This window comes from Penicillium canariense (assembly GCF_028826845.1).
Source record: "Penicillium canariense strain IBT 26290 chromosome Unknown utg000003l_segment0_segment0, whole genome shotgun sequence".
NCBI lineage: Eukaryota > Fungi > Ascomycota > Eurotiomycetes > Eurotiales > Aspergillaceae > Penicillium > Penicillium canariense.
The window spans coordinates 807,708-826,241 of NW_026622730.1; the positions used below are offsets into that span (position 1 = coordinate 807,708).

Below are 18,534 nucleotides of genomic sequence, written 5' to 3' on the forward strand. Positions count from 1 at the left end.
TTTCTTAAATTCTTGTTCAAGTAGATCTTCGTCGGATTGATTTCCCCCATAGATACCGCAAACAGTGGAAATAGCCCCCATCCATGACCCAAATGCAAGAATCCTCTAAGTTTGGCGGTTCTTCAACATTCAATTTCTTTGCCGTTCCTTGGCGGTTTCAGAACTTTCCAAATGAAAGTCGTCAGGCCTAAGGCCCCAGGAATCGGCGATGCAGACGTGCACAATTTGCCAATCAGGTCGAGGGCAACCGCATCTCGACCGACTCTTCCAATTGTAGGCCAGTTTGTTCATGTTTGCCCGTGTGAATCCTCTTGAGAGGATGTAAGACTTTTGCACGTGAAACGCTCCTGCATCTTGATATCTGCCTCTACATGATACGCCAAGCCCATAAGCTGATGCAATTAAGACTTTGGGGGGATTCTGGACCATGTAGATTTTGGCATACATTCATTGCCCCACTTGTGATTCCTTCGGCGTCAACTATGCTCTACGCTTCCTTTAAGCGCATACCAAGCTGCTTTATACTGTAGTGCAGCTTGGTCTTCCCAATAATTTTTTCAAAATCAGGGTGGCGTTTGAATGTTCATCGTGTGGGGAAAGTGGCTGGCATCTCCCCCAATTCGCATAATGCCCTGGAGGCATGAACAGCTGTCTCCCCGGTGTAACCTGACCTAGAGTCTCAAGCTAATGGCGCGTGGTAAGCTGGACAAGTCTATGCCGCTCGAATGTTGTTCTGTTTGGATATTTGAAGTATATATGCTTGGCATTTTTAACCTTTCAGGCCTCGCCAGATATATATACCGCAAAAGGCGAAAAAGAACTCTCCATCAGTTACAGCATAAGCTTGACAACCTGAACACATAGCTAATTGATATGATGGATCTGTTCGCTTAATCCTATGTAGGACCAGGCACTAGAATGGAGTTCTATTTCAACACCTGGGGCGGAACTAATCACAGTACGGCAAAGACGACCACCTGGAGGGGCAGAACCCCCGCAGAGAACGGAACAAGACCCAAACAACCTTCGAGCATCCAGTCTTGCTTGCCCTTCTTCGCGGCCGTCACCCGCTTGGAACCTACCAACCTAGGTACATCTTACCAACTCGCTAAAAACACATGTACAAATTACGAAGAAAATATTCACAGATAAATTCGTCGGAGACACAAAGTCCCGATTTCTTTATTGCTAGCTAGACCATAATAGTAGTAATCTAGCAGAGACCGCGCATCCAGGGGCAATAAGCCACCCGAAACCACGCAGGTCGATCATCTCATCTCGCATCGCAACGTATCATAACCGTGAACGTGAACCACATCGGCGCGTAAAAAAAAAAAAGTAAGGGGCATTTTAACTCCCGGCCCCGACATCAGGGCGCAGGTAGCAAGAACGGAGAGGGAGCAAGGATGGGCGGGACATAGATGTCAAAATATGATCAAATATCGCTCTCCAAGGGGTATTCGGTGAGAAAAGAGAAAGGAGTTCCGAGCGCACACGCTTATTTGAAGACGTGGCCGTCAGCGAACTCGAGCTCCTTGCCGTCGACGGTGACGGGGACATCCCAGGACCACATGTCATCGACGTACTTGCGGTCAGCCTCGGAGGTGGGGTCGAGCTTGGTGAACTCGTACGACTCCCAGTCGGGGCCGACCTCAAAGGCAGGCATGAAGTCCTGGCCGCGGACCATGAAAACACCCTTGATGACGCAGGCGTAGTTGGCGCCGTAGACGGCCTGAGCACCGAAGAGGTACTTGCGGGAACCCTCAAGACGGGCGTGGAAGCCACCGATCAGGTTGTTGGCCATGAAGGTGAGCTTGAGCTCCTCGTTGTACTTGTAGTCGACCTTCCAGAGCGAGTACTCATCGGCCTTGAAGTTCTGCCAGAACCAGGGGAGGGCAACGGGGCGGGTGTCCTCGTTGGAGTACTGGCGCTTCCACTCATCGAGGATGAGGGTGGGCTTGCCAAGGGCCTCCAGGGGGTGCTTGGGCTTGGGGGCGGGAGCGGGCTCCTCGGCAGCGGGGGCAGCAGCGGCCTTAGGCTTCTCCTCCTTCTTGGGGGCAGTGTACTTGATGACCTCCTCAGTGAAGACGGGGTTGGGGACGACAGCCTTGAAAGCGTCCTGGTTGATGATGGTGTTGTACCACCGGGTGGTGGCGGGGTTGTCGGAGCGCCACTTCTTGTCCAGAACGGTGGCGAAGCCACGGGTCAGGAGGGAGGCAGTGAAGAGATCAGCCAGGGTGATGCGCTCGCCGACCAGGTAGGTGTTGGCAGTGAGGTGCTGCTCAAGGACGGCAAGGGGCTTCACAGCAGCCTTGGCGGCGTCATCGACGGTCTTCTTGTTGTAGCCGTCGAGACCGAGGAGGGGGCGGTACCAGGCACCAAGCTTCATGAGGACCTCGCTGTTGGCGAAGGACATCCAGCGGACGATGGAAGCATAGTCCTGCTTGGTCTTGCCAAGGAGGGTGGTCTTCTCGTTCTGGGAGGTCACTATAGCAAACCAAAACAGGTTAGTTGAGGTTACATATTTTTCTCTTTCATGACAGGTGTGGATCCACAATCGAATCATGCAATCAGGGGTGACGATGGGACAGTGTGCTCCAGAAAAGGGGGAAAGGGGAGCTTGGGCTTCAACCCGAAGCCCAAGTCCTCCAGACCCCCCTCCGAAAATTTTTCTCCCTCGTAAAGCGGGGTACTCGATCTTCTTGGGGTTGTTTTTGTTCAGAGTGTGGTTATATCAACAGTGTAGTTCTGCCAGGGATAACTAGAATTGAAATTTCTCTCATCATGAAAAGGGGGGGGGGGGAAGAAGACGGATTGTTGAGACTCGAATGAAGTGGGGGAAAGAAGGCTTTGTCAACAACATACCATAGATGGCGATGGCAATGACCTCGGACAGGGTGAAGCCATTGGCACCCTCGAAGGCAGGGATCTTGCCAAGAGGCTGGACCTTGAGGTACTCAGCGCTGGTGTTGACAGCAGAGTTGGGCTGAGTGTTGACCAGCTCCAGCTCCAGGTCGTTGTGCTTGGCAGCGACCAGGACGGCGATGGTACGCCCGTTTTCCTGAAGAAGGCAGTCAGAAGGAATGCTGAAGAGAGGAAGGAGTGCGAGAAACACATACGGGGAGACCGTAGAGCTTTCCGAAGACCATTTTGAAAGCAAGGGGGGAGAGTATTGGGAGGATGAAAGAGGGAAAGAAGAGAAGGATGAGGGGAGGGGCAGATGAAATTTTGTGCGGATCCCGGTCGTCGGTGCTCGGAGGAAGTGTTTTTGCACAAGTCACGTGGCGGTAAAAACAGCGGTGCCCGAACATTGAGACTCGGCGGACTACGACAAGAAGAGTCCGTGTACCTTCATAATCCATTCACAATGGCCCGGCCTACGCCCAGTGGCCTCACTCAGGCCTTCCAGGCTCTGCGGCTACACCCATCATCAACATACCGCCCTGTAACCCGGTGCCTGGCCCGACAGACCCGGGCCTATGCGACAGAGGTAGAAGGCCAGCAACCACCAGCCACAACACAAGAGCAAGTGGCAGCAGCGCCCGAGATCGACTTCACAAATTTCTCCCGCCGTCCAGCCCGCATTATCCCCGCCTCCCCATCCTACTTCTCCGGCAGCCCGCGATTCATCGACCATGTCTTGAAGCTGGAGCAGCTGCAAGCGAAGTACGCCTCGCTCCCGACTGTGGCCGCCGGCGAGGCGCCGCGCATGGCCTGGTTCAAGCTGGCCCAGTTCCGCGACTACGTGGGCGAGCCAGTGCCGATGAAGAAATACAAGAGCCTGGTGAAGATTCTGCAGCGACTGAACCGCATCCAGCCGGCGATGGTGCCGGGTGAGGTGAAGAACACGCTCGAGTCATTCTTGCGGCCGGGTAATCCGTACGCGGTGCAACATGCGCAGCGGACAGTGGACGAGAATGGGCGCGCGCGTGCCAAGGGCAAGCGTAAGGAGTCGACTGCCGTCGTGCAGCTGGTCGAGGGCGAGGGCGAGGTCCTCGTCAATGGCAAGTTGCTGGTCGAGGCGTTCCAGCGTGTGCATGACCGGGAGAGTGCATTGTGGGCGCTGCGCTGCACCCAACGACTGGATAAGTACAATGCGTGGATTACGGTTCACGGCGGCGGTGTGACCGGCCAGGCGGAGGCGATCACGCTGGCAATTGGGCGGGCTCTGCTGCTGCATGAGCCGGGCCTGAAGCCTGTTCTCCGGAAGGGTATGTTGCTCTTCTTTCATCCTAATATTTGCTTTCACTGCAGAACCTTTTACTGACATTTCCCTCCCCCTTTTGTTCTAGCTGGTGTCATTACCGTCGATGCCCGTCGCGTGGAGAGGAAGAAGCCGGGTCACGTCAAGGCCCGCAAGATGCCTACCTGGGTCAAGCGTTAAAGTGGAAAATTCTTGTGGAGCGATGCTTTTCTACTATTTCTGTTTATCTATCATGTATTATTTTACCTGCATGGCAGCTCGAGTCGCCAGTCCTATTTTATATCCTGTACAATGCATATGGGGCTTTCATTGAACCAAGGCTATCGCTGGAGTCTCACATTTGACCAAAGTCCGGCGAAGGCTGGGTGCCAAGTAGAGTGATCTGCCGACCTGATTATAAATTGCAATACTGTAAGCGCGATAAAATTCAGCTAATGTTCAGATTAATACGGGGGGTGGCCAAAAGACCTACAAAAGACCTACAAAAGACCTATTGTACAAACCCATCCAGATCAGCTTTCAGAAAACTACCTTACTAACCCTCAGTGTGCCTACAATTTACCATTTTGGTATCCAACAGACGAAGAACACAGTACATAAGTCGGGGGTAAGTACAGTTTATGCCGTCCAACCCTTACAGGAGTTGCATAAAATGAATTTGGAATCATTTGTGTAAACGTGGCGGTAGTATCGAACATCCAATCCTCCCATTATCTCCATAGAAAGGATTTGTAAGCCCTTCGAGTCGCCAGTATACAGCTCTGCATCTGCATGTGCATTCAAAAAAGCAAGCATATCGGTTAAGCTGTGGCAATTCCATGGTCACGGCCATCGGGCCCGCAACCGAACAAAAGTACATGAGCAGGTTATACTCCGTACCCCCCCTGGATCCACGGCTACCCATCGAATGATCTTCAATGCAGAAACCCTAATCGACCAACCACAAGCGTCACGCACACATTTGCATTGGGAACCTGCTTTTGCTTTTGCTTTTCCTTTTGCATTTGCTTTTTACCCCCTCCTGTACAGAGTGACCACACACCGCCTAGATGCACCCATCCCGAAAAGGAAAGCACCCAGAACCAGACGTAGGAACAAACGCATGCCATAGCCCGGATCTCGGGGCTAGTTTTACCTTTATCGACCACATGAGAAATACATAGGAGTAAAACGGAAGAGGACACAAAAAGGGATATATCGGTTTATGTACAACTCGTCAATTTGACCATAACCGGAATGATGGCATGACATCGAGGCGAAGTAGACGAGGAGCTAGCTAGCTAGCTAGCTAGACTAGACTAGACTAGACCGAGCACGGAAGACTAGCTCGTACACTTGTTCCGCCTGTGGAATAAGTTCTCCGTAAGACACAGCTAGCGATGAACTAGAGTCCAAGGAAGCGCGGCAGGAGAGAGGAGATAGGAGACAGGACGGGATAGGATACTATCTGTGGACGGGAGGAGAGGGAATAGAAGTGTGTGGGTTGATCATAAATGAGAGGGGTAAGTCCAGCGCTCCATCACTTTCCGATCATCGACCATCGTCATTGGGGTGGGAGAGAGCGAGGTGGAGGAGGGGGGTGTTTGGCCCGGAAGTGACCAGTGTCCCAGCGATCTCGAATATCACACTAGGGGCGATTGGCGCGGCGCTAGTAGACAATAGCCTCCCCCGTGGCGGTAGCGACCGTCGTCATTTTTGCCCCACTACCACTCTGGCGGGTCTCCCACTCCCAATGTTCTCCTCGATCGACTATCGACCATCGTCGGGAGATAATCCAAATGGCTCATGGGCCGGGCCCTTGGGCGGAGGGGGGCTGAGGGGCTCAGGACGCTAACTGGAACCGAGGCCGTGGACGGGGCTGGGTTTTTGTTTTTCTGTTTTGCGTGCATGTGGAGGAGGTGGGCATGGTTGGGCGCGGGAGTTGGGATAGGTAGATTTTTTCTGGGTCTTTCTCTTTTTGGCTTTGGGGGCTTTTGTGATCTGTGAAGCCTGGTTGTTCATGGTCGCTGTGCTGCTGTGCCGGCTTCGGGGACAGGCTGGATGCGGAGAAGTTCGGGTCGGCTCTCCATCAGATCCAAGCATTGGCCTAGGACTAACGAGGTTCTGAGCATTAGAATGGAGAATAGAAATCGGGGAAAGTGTCTGAACGGGGAAGGACGACAGATCCCGAGGAGAAGGTACGGGAATGAGAGCAGAGGGCCGAGGCAGTAAAGCCTGATCTTCCACCTACCGGATAGGATCTCTTCCTCCCATATACCCATCTGATAATCAACCAATCCGTGTTGTTCAAGCTGATCGCAAAGCTGAATCAAGTCTTTGCCCATGGCCTCCATTCGATCCCGGCTCAACAGACTCGTCTGAGGCGGCTGTTGGCCCGTCGCAACAAGATCCTGGGTCACATCCTTCTGTTTCTGACAGACGGCCAGCCAGCAGAGGTTGAATTCACTCCAGAGCTGCAGGCGGTCAGTGTACAGCTGATGGTCGTCGCGCAGGATTCCTACGTATCACAAAGACGCGATTAGACTCTTTCTTCCCCCCGCCATCCCACCACCATCCCTGCAAATCAGATCCAGAGGAGGAAACAAGAAGCCGAACCTACCAAGATCCCGTGCATTAGTCACAAGCCACTCGGAAATTTCCAGCAGCGACTGGCTCGCTTCCACCAATCGCCCGGCGCGCGTCTGGTCGAAGGTGCTGCGCAGCGCTCGCTGATACTGGGCGTACGCTTCGTCGAGGCTGGAAGGGTCCGCCACGGGCTGGGCAGACGGATCAGCCTGCTGCTGCACAGGAAGTGCATCCAATCGGGCGGAGGAGCCGGTCCCGAGCGGCGTGAAATCAGCCATGGTCGTGGGAAAGGGTTGCGTGGTGCTGGAGCGTGCCATGGACCCCGGTTGAGTATATGGCAGCTGCGTGTTCATATAAGGCGAGAGCCCTGGGACCCCAGTCCCCGTGGATTCCTCGGAGGCGAAATACTGCGAAACGGGAAACTGGTTTGACAGGGTCTCGATCGCTGCAGACTGCCGTGTCGGGTACTGTGGGACAACATCGAAGGGTCCTTGAGCTGGACCCTGCTGACTGAAGCCGTACAGCATCGCCGACTCGTACGGCACGAACGGTGGGGCCTCGGCCGCGCGGCGCTGGGTGTGCGGCACGGAGTCTGGTGGGTTGGGTGATTGCTGCGAGAGATGCGCTTGTGCGTGCGATTGATGAGACAGTGGATGCGCCTGTCGCGGCCTCGCGAACTCGGCGCCGTATGCCTGCACCTCGCTCGGCTGCAGCGCGCCGTGGAAGGGACTGCCTGTGTATCCGTAGTCGTAGGACATCGGAGCCCGGTCTGGCGCCTGCGACATCCCCGTTGGATCCCCACGTGGATGCATGGCCTGGTCGAAGCGATCGGTTGCACGGCCTCTGCCCGCGGCATTGCCAGATCTTGCCATCAACCGCTCATGCCGCTTCATGCGTTGGTCGCGATCGCCATCCATCAGGCTGTCCCACACGGACCTGCGTGGATCGAGATCGGCCCAATGCTTGGGGGACAGCGGCGGACTTGCGTAGGAGGCCAGCTTGGGGGTCGGCGAATGAGTACGGGCACTGGATTGCCAGATATTCGGGATGAATTTCGCTCTTCCTCTCTTTCCGAGATTTGGGGGAGGAGAGGCGGCTGGTCAGAGGACCAGCGTGTGCCGGCCAGATTTCACACCGTGATATGATGCGATGTTTGGTGATGGCGACCTGAAGAATGGCGCATCCAACTAACTTCGCAGAGACGTTGCGCGCCAGATGAAGTCCAGGAATGCGAAAGTCGAAACGGAGCCAACGAAGGTTGGACGACGCAAATACATATACCAATGTAGGAAGTATACGTCCCCGGAGTCAAACCCGATTGCACTGGGTATGTTTCATGTGTTCATGAGAAAAGATGGCTGAAGCAATCGCATATGAGTATGAACAAATATGACGAATCTAATCGGAGAACTCAGCGGGTGAGCAGGGCAGCCAAACAGCACCAGAGCAGGGCAAGACAAGATGACGCTAGCAGAAAGACGGACCCAGGGAAGGGAAAGTAGAAAGATGGGTCACGCTCCAGAGGGCGTGAACTAGCTGGAAAAAGAAAAGAGCATCGAACGAGAAAAGAAAAGAGAAAAATAAAACACATACCAGGAACAAGGCGACCTAAGGGAGCAGATCAAAAGCACGACCTCTGCATTGGGCTCGTGGGACCCGGTACTTGGGTAGAAGGGGGGGGAAGTAGTTGCGACTATCTACCCCCAGGGCATGGAAAGCTTGGGATGAAAGGGCGCTAAGCCGGTGATCAACCGATCTACACCTAAACTTGCTCGGCCCTGTCTGCGATCGCCCGGGAACCCGACGCGGTGGTTCCCTGGTGGGTTCCCGAAAAGCTAGGGATGATTTACAGCACAGAAAGGGGTGGAGCAAGGCCCGGATGATGGCCGTCAGATTTGGGGTAAGCAGAATCGAGAACCAGGATCGAACCAAACAGCATAGGATAGGATGGGATAGAATAAGACAGGAGAGAGTCCAGATCAGAAAGCGTAGAAGGGTTTGGGGAAGGATCCAGATGGGTACGGTACCTTCTATAGCGGCCGTCTCAGCTCCGGTCAGGAGTTGCCGTGTTTTGTCATTATTATGCCCCTACCCCTCCGTGATTATTGGAATTTTTAGGATTATTATTTTGCGATGTGTAACTCTTATGCCTGGGGCTGACGATCCATGGACTCGGTGGCGGTGCCAGTACATACTCGACAGGAGGTACTTTCCTATCGACTCCGGCCGCTCAGACGAGCCTGGGGCAGCCAGGATGGATTTGATTTGAGTTGATTGAGTTCTATTATTGATTGGATTTATTATTATCACCCGACGTTCGGGGTTAGTGTCATTGTCATTGTGGATCTTCTGGTCTCCCCAGGGCGGGAGATCCCCCTGCGCTCCCGGCAGGAAAGATCGGCGCGTCTGACACAGGAACCAAAAGCCGTGCGGTCTCTCCTGTACGGCGTCAAATCCCAACCCAGCCGGTTGAACCTCCTCTGCATTTTATATGGTGAGCTGAACAGGGTTGGCCATGGACTTAGAAGGGCGGACGCAGAGCCACCTTCAGGAATCCTACACGTACACCTTGAACAGTCGCAACATAAAGGAGGTGTGCGCGCGAGGGCCTTGTTGGTGGCTGCGTTCTTCAAACATTCCGCGGGCAGAATTGACCGGACAGCTGCTGGCTCTGGCTGGACCCTGGGCCCAGGGCCCCTTTTCTCGGATATCTGCAATCTGCAATGAGGACATAGCTCGAGTCTGCGGGAAGAATCTGGACAGACCAGAACAGACCAGAACAGACCAGAACAGACCAGAACCCACGCCCTCGATAAATGTACGTACCACCCACAACAATGGGGGACAGAAAAATGGAACCAAAAATGAACCACAAATCAGTGGAATAATCAAGAAGGAAATCAGAGACATCCATTGTCCTCACCGATTGGACACCGATCTGCGCCCCAGGGACTGTCAGAAAAGCGCCCCATTCGGGCCTGTCATTCCGTTCCCAACTGGATCCGGCGCTCTGGTTGGGATGGGGACTGTCCCGACGTGGGGATTTAGTCGGGAATCAAGTCGGGAGGTTCGGTTGGCGTTAGGTACGAGAGTTAGGTATCCAGTACCGCGCGACGGAGTGATTGGATGGCCGCTCTGTACATCAGGCATGAGTTTCAAGGTGGTTCCGAATAGATATGAGCCCTCAAGATGGGCACACAAGTACGGAGTGGTCACTCTGTACTGGACAGTGCCTTATCCAAGAGATGCGGCCCAGCGTGAGGTTGACGCGTGTGTTATGTATCAGCAAGGCCCTACGTCCGGTCAGACCCGACATAGCTGGCCATAGTTGCATAGTTGGGACGCAAGTGTCAAGCCTGGGTACATCCATTATAGCGGCCCGCCGACTGGGATGTACATGCTACATAGTAGTACTCCCGCCCCCTCGAGCCACTAGAGGAGGCGATCTGCGATCTGCGATCTGCGCAACTCGGGACTCGGCCTGATATCGACTGCGGTGCTTCGTGCGCCTCGGTATACAGCCCGCAACCAGGAGCCCGGTGGTCGGAACAGTTGCACCGCGAGGCTGATGCTGGCCATCAGCCGAACCCACCCCAATGTGACTGCTTCCTATTTGCGGTTTGCAGGCAAGGAAATTAGGGATACCTGGGTACCTGATATGGCCCCGCCTCTTCCCAGGCATTGTTTTACCTTTGCACGAACTGCACTTCAGGGCCTGACGTGCATACCGTCCTGTCAGCTGACGCCGACCCGGACGCTGCTAAACATAGCCAGAACACGAGAAGCGCCCCTCGCGCTGTGCATCGAGCGCTTTCGGTTGCGGTGCCACTGTCCTTCCGAGGTGCTCGGCCGCTGGAAAGATTGGGATTATGGCGGCCACCCCTCCCCAGTTGAGATTGCACTGGACCACGAGACTTGCAGTTCGGACGAGGCTGGGCCCGAGGGTTTCAAGGGGTTCAAGATCCGATGACGCTGACCCACATTTTCTTGGTTTGCTTGTTTTGTGCGCCCGTCTGGGTCCTTTGGCAGGATGGGCTCCTCAGATGAAACAGAACGCGCGCATATTAATTTGGGGGGTTTCTTGCATGGGATTCTAGACTCGTAAGGAGAAGCTAAACTACATAAACGCACGTCGCGGGTCATAGAGGTCATGTCATGTCGCACCAAGCGCTGGGAGAGATTCAAGAGTAGAGCACCAAGAGGAAACGAAAAAGGCAAGGGAAAGGGCAAGGGGAAGAGACGGGTGGCGCGATTTCCAGTGGCGCACATGTCCCCCAGCCGGCTATATTTGACCTGGTATAGTAGGTCAGCACCCAATCGGCCCAATGGAAGCACTGATGAACAAAAAGGACACCAATACGTACTCAGGGTCATGCTCAGATTGACATCCGTACTCTCCACCATCTCGGTAAATTCCTCGAAGCTGATCTTGCCATCGCCGTCCTTATCGGCCTCCATGATGGTCTTGTCCACAATCTGCTGCAGTTGGATGTCCTTCAGGTTGTTGCCCACCATCATCTTGAGAACAATGAACAGTTCGCCGTTGGAGATGTAGCCGTCGCGATCAATGTCGTAGACCCGGAAGGCGAAGCGCAGCTTCTCTTGCTTGTTGCCCTTGGAGCTGAAGGCCGACAATCCAGTCACAAATTCTTGGAAGTCGACATCGCCGCCGCCGTCCTCGTCGAAGATGGCGATCATTCTGCAGCAAAAATATGGCGTTAATGGCATGCCTTTCAATAGAATCGCCCGGAGCGGATCGAACAAACCTAGTGGCCAGCGGGTTGGAGGAGATCTGGGGGAGGGAAAGGAACTCGTCACGGTCGATCGTGCCAGAAGCATCCTGCAATAGATGGTTATGAGTCGATTGTTATGGGGTCTGCGGGGTCGCCGGGGTATCGCCGTACCTTATCGAGCTTCATGAACCGTTTGCGCAGTCGGTCCACTTCTTCACGGTCGACTATTCCGGGATGTCAGTTCCAGGTGGGGGTCCATTGCATCTAGTGGCGACCGTAGCAAACATACAGTTGGAGGTCGACACGATGTTATCGAAGAGCTGCGTAGTGCCAACAGAGCCTCGGCGGCGCTGCACATGGTGCATGGCGGCCGTGTTGGGCTCGGCGGGCTGATCCATTGCGGGCGGCAGAGGGGAATGTGAGACGGGAAGGTAGGGGGGTGTGGAAGGGAGGGGAGATGGGGGGAAGGAGGGGAGAGAGATTCGAAAGTTTAGGACAGTGGAGAAGAGAGGCAGAAAAAAGAAGACACGATAGAGAATCTGATAAGCGGAACGGTCGAGGAGGGAAGGAACTCAAACCAACCCAAACAGCCCAGAGCGGAAGGCGCCCAGCGGGAGGAACACCTGATAGCACCTGATATATAGACACCTGATTTACAGGGCAGAAAGCCCCAATTTAAGGCATCAACATGATTCTGATAATGCCCAGCCCCGCACTAACCCGATCCGGACAGGCAAGCGAGCCCCTGAGGCCGTGCGCGCGGCCAAAACAGGTCATCGCTGGGTGACATTGCAACGTCAACCCATTCGCCTGCCGCGAACACCCTCATCTCTCGCCGTCGATATCTCCCCCCTCCTATCGCATTTCATCACAAAATTACGACTACGAGAAAGCGCATGACCAGACCTTTCGAGTGATCCCCATTTAAACTACCCCCTGCCCATGGTGGTTGCCCTTTTGCGCGTCCCGACGCTATGACTCGGTACGGGGGCCTGGGCCGGACGCGCCCCAAAAAGCTCACCTCTAAGGCATCCATCCCCATCGTCCGCGAGCACGAGATCGATGCCCTAGACGATGAGATCCAGTCCGCACTCCAGCAGATCGAGACCGGCGTCGAAAAGGCTGAGGAGTCGGTGAGTGCCCCATTCAGCCATTTATTTTTAGCCTCATCCCTGCATGTGATCACGTGATTACATCGCCAAAGCGACACGAAATTTTCACGATGCTGATATTGGGCGCGACACATAGGAATTTCACTTGCAGGCCGCGATCAATGCCGCCGCTCAGGGTAAAGATAACGATGCGCATATCCCGACCCGCGAAGTCATCACCAGTGACATCCAGTATGCCAAATTATACCCGCCTCTCTTCTCGCAGCCAGCGACGTACATCCGCTTCTCCTCTACGGTGGAGGACTGCTGCGGATGTCCGTATAACATGAATGAGGAGGACGATGCATGGCTGAAGAATTTCAACTCGAAACGCGACGCTTCCAGTCAGTGCTCTGAGGATGATTTCGAGGCTACCATGAACTTCTTCGAGGAGACTGCACGGGCGAAGCAACCATTCGCAGCTGTTGATAGCCCGCCAGTACTCTCCTTTGCCGACATGGCAGAGGCAATGGATGCCGCCGTAGAAGACAATGTAAAGCGCTTTGCCAAGGATGTCTATGAGCACTGGAAGGCGCGTCGGTTGGCCACGGAAAACAACTCGCTGGAGCCAGCGTTGAAGGTGAATTTGGTCCCATCGTTGCAACAAAGCCGTGCACATAAGAACTGAACATGCTGACTTTCAAAAACAGTTCGAAACCGGCCAAGATACGGATGATAGTGATCCCTTCGTCTGTTTCCGCCGCCGTGAAGTGCGCCAAATCCGCAAAACTCGTGGCCGCGATGCGCAGAGTGCGGAGAAGCTTCGTCGGCTTCGTAAAGAGTTGGAAGATGCTCGGCAGTTGGTTGCGCTGGTGCGCCAACGCGAGGTTGCTCGCAAGGAGATGCTCGCTATGGAGCGCACGCTCTTCGTGCAGCGCAATGAGGTCAAGGAGATGAAGCGTAAGCTCAACATCAAGGACGATGATGAGGACCTCATTCACCAGAAGGTAAGCGTCGCCGGTATTCACTTGCGCTGTGTCCATATGCTGACCGTGCCCGTCACAGCCCAAGAAGAAGCAGATCGAGATGCCTCCTCGCCAACCGAATGCGCCTCAGCTCCGCATGCCTCTCAAGCCTGGTCTGCAAGGCGCAGAGGACTTGCAAATGCTGGAGGACCTTCAGTCAGAGAAGGAAAACGAGATTCTGCGCGATATCAGGGCAAACATTGCCAAGCATATCAAGTGGAACGAAGGTTATGTGGATCATACCCGAGCACCACTTTCCCCATCCCCCGAACGGACATTCGACGCTGCGACATTTCGTCCTGCATTCACGGCACAATTGCCCACCCCGCCATCATCGGAGTCTTCGGGCGATATGATGGACACCTCATTAGACGTGACCAGCCCGCATTTCTCCAAAGATAAGCTCACCTCGCGAGCCATGGAGCTGCACGAGGAGCCACACCGTATGCCATCCTTCAGACGACGAGTAGGGCGAGGTGGTCGCCTGCTGATTGACCGTCGAAACGTCGTGTCGCGTTGTAAAGTCGATCTGGATTCGTTCAAGGCCGATCGGTTCAAGTATGATCAGGAGGACTCCGACGAGGAGCCCATCTATGATACAGATGCACACAGCATCCAGATCATGCAGCACCGCGCCATCACCATGGCGAAGGCGCGCGAACAAGCCGCAGTGGCTGCCCAAGCACATGCGCAGGCGCAAGCGCAAGCAGCCCAGCAACGACGTTTGCAGGCAGACCAAGCTGGGAGCTCCCAGGGTGCGAATCCTGCCCCCAACGTCGTGACCGCGTCGTCCGAGGCGTGAGGGGATCCTCCCTGCCCCTCGTTTTTGATATTTCTCTCTCCGTTCTCAGCATTTGGCGGGCGTTTTCGCGTGGTTGCTTGTTTCCCTTCCCTCCGTCGCACCTTATTTCCCACCTTCTACCACCCTTGTAGTTTTAGTACCCCTTCATGTTTTGACGACACCCGCCAGCGACGAAGGGATTCGATGGAGACCTTTGTTTATTGTTTTGCGTCTCACCCACCTCCCTTCTCGCTCCTCCCCACACCCTCTTCCTCTCGTTTCTTTTAACTCCGCGGCAGATGCCATGGCCGGAATGGCCTTGCGGGTTGGCTGGCTTCTTTGGCTTGCTTCCAGCAGTGCTTTCGGGTGGGGTCTTTTGCATTGCCAGTGTACATATTATGTTTTTCGCCCTTTCAGCTCCGGGGAGGAGCACAGGGCCATGGAATGGCCTTCTTGTATGATGGATAACCGAAGTTATGATGCCAGCGACGATGGAAAAGCGGAAAAAGGCAGAAAAAAGACTTCAAAATCTAAGAAATATAATCATTCGCGAAAATCTTGAGTCGCTCTGCTTTTGGTAGATAGAGTAATCGAGTTGATGGTGATCGAAAGGCTGCTACCGTTGCGACGGAGAAGCGACTTTGCTCACACGCGCGCGGCCTTGCTCTGTCTTGAATCGACGTCGCCATTGGCAGAGCGCTTGAGAGATGCAGATGGAAGAAGAGGTTCGAGCAAGGCGAGAACAGTCTGTAGAACCTCCTTCTCGCCCATTCGCACTTGCGCGGCCATCTTGAGGCGCCGAGCAGATCCATCAAGCGAGGCGGGGGCGTTCGGTGGAGTAAGGTGGGTGAGGAGTTGCATGTCCTCGCCGAGAGAACTGCCGTATTGCATTTGCTTGATCTGCAGGATCTTGTAGAGGAGGCTGGCTTGGTTGCTGTCCATGGATGGCTTGGGAGGCTTGTTTTTGGACCGGCGCTGCTCGAATTCTTCTGGTGTCAGGGACAGGGTAGTAAGTAGGACAACCAGCTCGGCAGGGAGAACATCCTGCAGAGAAGCGTTAGGCCCCGGTCTGGGGATCACATAGCCATCGTCCAGGATGTCATTTTCTTCGAGGAATTCGAGCTGATGAGACGTTAGACTGTGAGTCTAATGAAGAAAAGTGTAGAAGAGGGTCGATGAAGAAAAGTGTAGAAGAGGGTCGATGAACGTGGCAGGATGTATACATACTCTTGGCTGGGATCCCACATCACTGTTAGGTAGACCGGCTACCTGGCAAATATCTGCCAAGGGCAGCTCGATGACATCGTATTGGGCATAGTTGTCTGTCACATAGCCGTACCGACGAAGCAGATCCGCACGGGGAATTTCCCCATAGTCATTGAAGATTTCCTCTCCTTCATGAATAGGTTTGATAGCCTTCATGACCAAACACTCTTCTTCTTGGAAGAGACGTGCCTAGATAAAGTTGTTAGTCTAAAGGGATGATGGAGAAAGAGAGCGCGAGGTTACTCACATTGTTCCGGTCCGCGTCGGCATTGAGCAGATCAGCAAGAGGAACCATACCCTTGGGCAGCTGCTCATCTTCATCATCGGTCATATAGCTCTCATCGTCGTCTTCCGCGTCATCTTCCTCATGCTCAGACTTCTCAATATCAAACGCATAAGCCATGATCAGTGAGCCCATGATATGAGCAAGCTCCAGCAGAGCCGCAGCCCCCGCATCACCCTCATACGAGGTAACACCACTCACAGGCGGGAAAAGCCCTGGATTGGCCCGGACAATGGGCACAATAGACTCCAGAATAGACTTATCGGCGCCTTGTTTGCCAATCTTGTCCAAAATGGCACTAGCCTGCAGCTCGCGCAGCTCTGCCGGTGACCAGAACATAAGTGTGTCGAAACGTGTAGGCAGGACGCGAAGATAAGGCGCCCATCTCGAATTTGAGCCTTGCGAGTATTCATAAAGCATCACCAGCATCAGGGACAGCCATGGGCCAAGGGTATCCACCTCCTGCCCGAGCAGGCTCTTCAGCTCCGAGTTTTGGACAGCGAGAATCAGATTCCGCGGAATTGAGAAAAGTTCTTCGCCTTCAGGGATACTGGTTCGGGCCACTATAGAATGATCGTAGTCAGCGTGAAGTTCTTTTATGAGAAATTTTGGTGGGCACACTTGATCGAATTTGTGTGGTGGGTGGGTGGGGGGAAGAATGGGATGCGAGTTGCACTTACCGACTCCACGGCCAGCGCCGGTTGATCTAAGATCTGCCAGATAGATCTTAGGATTGACCTTGACGCCTGGGTTTGCTTCGAGCCAGGCGACGAACTCGTCAGACTGGTGCTGGAAGCTCGAGGGGTCAGGGAAATGGGTGGAGGAGGACATGATGCCAGAGTCCGATTCTTAGGGGGTGTGACGGGGAGTATGGGAGAAAGATATGTGTAACAAGATACACACATGCAAGTCCCAGTTGGCCTGTGTTAGGCCGGCGGACTTAAAAGGGAAAAGGAAAGAGGGAAAGGCGTAGGGGGGAGGAGGAAGAAGAAGAAGAAGAAGAAAGAGTATGCTAGTAGAGTACAAAGTAAAGAAAGTACTTTTGGTTCGGAGAAACGGGAGTGCCGCTATTAGCGGGCCGATAACTGGCTGATAACGAAAACCATGAAATCGGTGCCGCACCGCTTGCGCCGCGGCTTTTGAACATATTTTTACTCCCAGACGCCATCATAATCTCATATTTCATTAATCTATCCTCATTCTTGCCGCTGCCATGATCGCCATTGGCATGGAGGGCTCCGCCAACAAGCTTGGTGTGGGTATCATGCTGCATCCCAAGGATGGCAGCCCGCCGCAGGTCCTCGCCAACATTCGGCATACCTACGTTTCCCCACCAGGCGAGGGTTTCCTGCCCAAGGACACGGCGCGCCATCATCGCGCATGGGTGGTCAAGCTGGTGAAGAAAGCACTCAAAGAGGCGCAAGTTTCGGTGGACGATGTCAGCTGTATCTGCTTCACCAAGGGCCCGGGGATGGGTGCCCCGCTACAGAGCGTGGTTGTGGCCGCGCGAATGCTAAGCTTGCTTTGGGACAAGCCATTGGTCGGAGTGAACCACTGTGTCGGCCGTATGTCTCCAATATCAAAATAAAAGCGAATATTGCTGTTCAAAATCACCAAGGCTGACCACTGTTTTGTTAGACATCGAAATGGGCCGTCTTATTACCGGCGCCACCAACCCGGTCGTCCTGTACGTATCTGGTGGCAACACACAGGTCATCGCATATAGCTCCCAACGGTACCGCATCTTCGGAGAAACACTCGATATCGCGGTCGGCAACTGCTTGGACCGCTTTGCGCGCACACTACATATCTCCAACGATCCGGCACCTGGGTATAATATTGAACAACTGGCCAAGCAAGGCAATCAGCTCGTGGATCTACCATACGTGGTAAAGGGAATGGACTGTTCATTCTCAGGGATTCTGGCCGCGATTGATGCATTGGCCGCTCAGTTGGGGCTGGGCGGCGAAGAACGGGAGAAGGAAGATGCTGAAAAGCGGGCCTCAAGTGCCGGCGAAGCGCAGATAATCCCGGAGACCAATGACAAGCCTACTCGTGCAGACCTATGCTTCTCTCTCCAAGAGACAATCTTCTCCATGCTGGTTGAGATCACCGAGCGCGCAATGGCCCACGTCGGGTCTAAGCAAGTACTTATTGTCGGCGGCGTGGGTTCGAACCTACGACTACAGGAGATGATGGGTATCATGGCGCGGGACCGGGGCGGCAGTGTCTACGCGACAGACGAGCGGTTTTGCATTGATAACGGCATCATGATTGCTCAAGCGGGCATGCTGGCGTACCAGACAGGCTTCCAGACTCCTCTCAAAGAGTCCACCTGCACCCAGCGGTTCCGGACCGACGAAGTATTCGTGAAGTGGCGCGAGGATTGAACGCCCCAAGCTTTGGGAAAAGGAAAAGCATAGAAGTAGAAATATCACGTGTTACGAAATGAGCATAACTAGGTTGAAGTACATCTTGATGGAATTCCATATAATATCCAGGCTTCCTCAATCTGGTTACCAATTGAAACAAAATAGATTTAGAATAAATTACTGTGGACCCTCAAAGCAAACCCAAGCGCGCCTG

The 18,534-nt window shown here is 54.1% G+C and overlaps 7 protein-coding genes across 7 annotated transcripts; 3 read left to right on the forward strand and 4 right to left on the reverse strand.

Moving 5' to 3' along the window:
• Window positions 1-1,498: 1,498 nt before the first annotated feature.
• N7482_005144 (putative translation elongation factor eEF-1 subunit gamma) lies at window positions 1,499-3,149 on the reverse strand (the record flags this gene model as incomplete). The annotated part of the gene is made up of 3 exons (XM_056687269.1): window positions 1,499-2,487; window positions 2,866-3,061; window positions 3,120-3,149. 3 exons carry the CDS (start codon window positions 3,147-3,149, stop codon window positions 1,499-1,501), a joined length of 1,215 nt encoding a protein of 404 aa, XP_056542824.1.
• A 218-nt stretch (window positions 3,150-3,367) lies between these two features.
• On the forward strand, window positions 3,368-4,384 carry N7482_005145 (mitochondrial 37S ribosomal protein uS9m; the record flags this gene model as incomplete). The annotated part of the gene is made up of 2 exons (XM_056687270.1): window positions 3,368-4,211; window positions 4,293-4,384. 2 exons carry the CDS (start codon window positions 3,368-3,370, stop codon window positions 4,382-4,384), a joined length of 936 nt encoding a protein of 311 aa, XP_056542825.1.
• Window positions 4,385-6,201: 1,817 nt separating this feature from the next.
• N7482_005146 (uncharacterized protein) lies at window positions 6,202-7,686 on the reverse strand (the record flags this gene model as incomplete). The annotated part of the gene is made up of 3 exons (XM_056687271.1): window positions 6,202-6,296; window positions 6,435-6,701; window positions 6,804-7,686. The coding sequence occupies 3 exons, from the start codon at window positions 7,684-7,686 to the stop codon at window positions 6,202-6,204; spliced, it is 1,245 nt and encodes a 414-aa protein (XP_056542826.1).
• A 3,365-nt stretch (window positions 7,687-11,051) lies between these two features.
• On the reverse strand, window positions 11,052-11,900 carry cnaB (calcineurin regulatory subunit B; the record flags this gene model as incomplete). The annotated part of the gene is made up of 5 exons (XM_056687272.1): window positions 11,052-11,062; window positions 11,134-11,468; window positions 11,536-11,609; window positions 11,674-11,726; window positions 11,792-11,900. The coding sequence occupies 5 exons, from the start codon at window positions 11,898-11,900 to the stop codon at window positions 11,052-11,054; spliced, it is 582 nt and encodes a 193-aa protein (XP_056542827.1).
• Window positions 11,901-12,476: 576 nt separating this feature from the next.
• Window positions 12,477-14,420, forward strand: N7482_005148 (uncharacterized protein; the record flags this gene model as incomplete). The annotated part of the gene is made up of 4 exons (XM_056687273.1): window positions 12,477-12,635; window positions 12,751-13,233; window positions 13,304-13,600; window positions 13,659-14,420. The coding sequence occupies 4 exons, from the start codon at window positions 12,477-12,479 to the stop codon at window positions 14,418-14,420; spliced, it is 1,701 nt and encodes a 566-aa protein (XP_056542828.1).
• Window positions 14,421-15,044: 624 nt separating this feature from the next.
• Window positions 15,045-16,779, reverse strand: N7482_005149 (ribosomal lysine N-methyltransferase; the record flags this gene model as incomplete). Its single annotated transcript, XM_056687274.1, has 4 exons — window positions 15,045-15,521; window positions 15,627-15,854; window positions 15,913-16,511; window positions 16,629-16,779. The coding sequence occupies 4 exons, from the start codon at window positions 16,777-16,779 to the stop codon at window positions 15,045-15,047; spliced, it is 1,455 nt and encodes a 484-aa protein (XP_056542829.1).
• A 382-nt stretch (window positions 16,780-17,161) lies between these two features.
• Window positions 17,162-18,338, forward strand: kae1 (O-sialoglycoprotein endopeptidase; the record flags this gene model as incomplete). The annotated part of the gene is made up of 2 exons (XM_056687275.1): window positions 17,162-17,513; window positions 17,587-18,338. The coding sequence occupies 2 exons, from the start codon at window positions 17,162-17,164 to the stop codon at window positions 18,336-18,338; spliced, it is 1,104 nt and encodes a 367-aa protein (XP_056542830.1).
• Window positions 18,339-18,534: the final 196 nt, after the last annotated feature.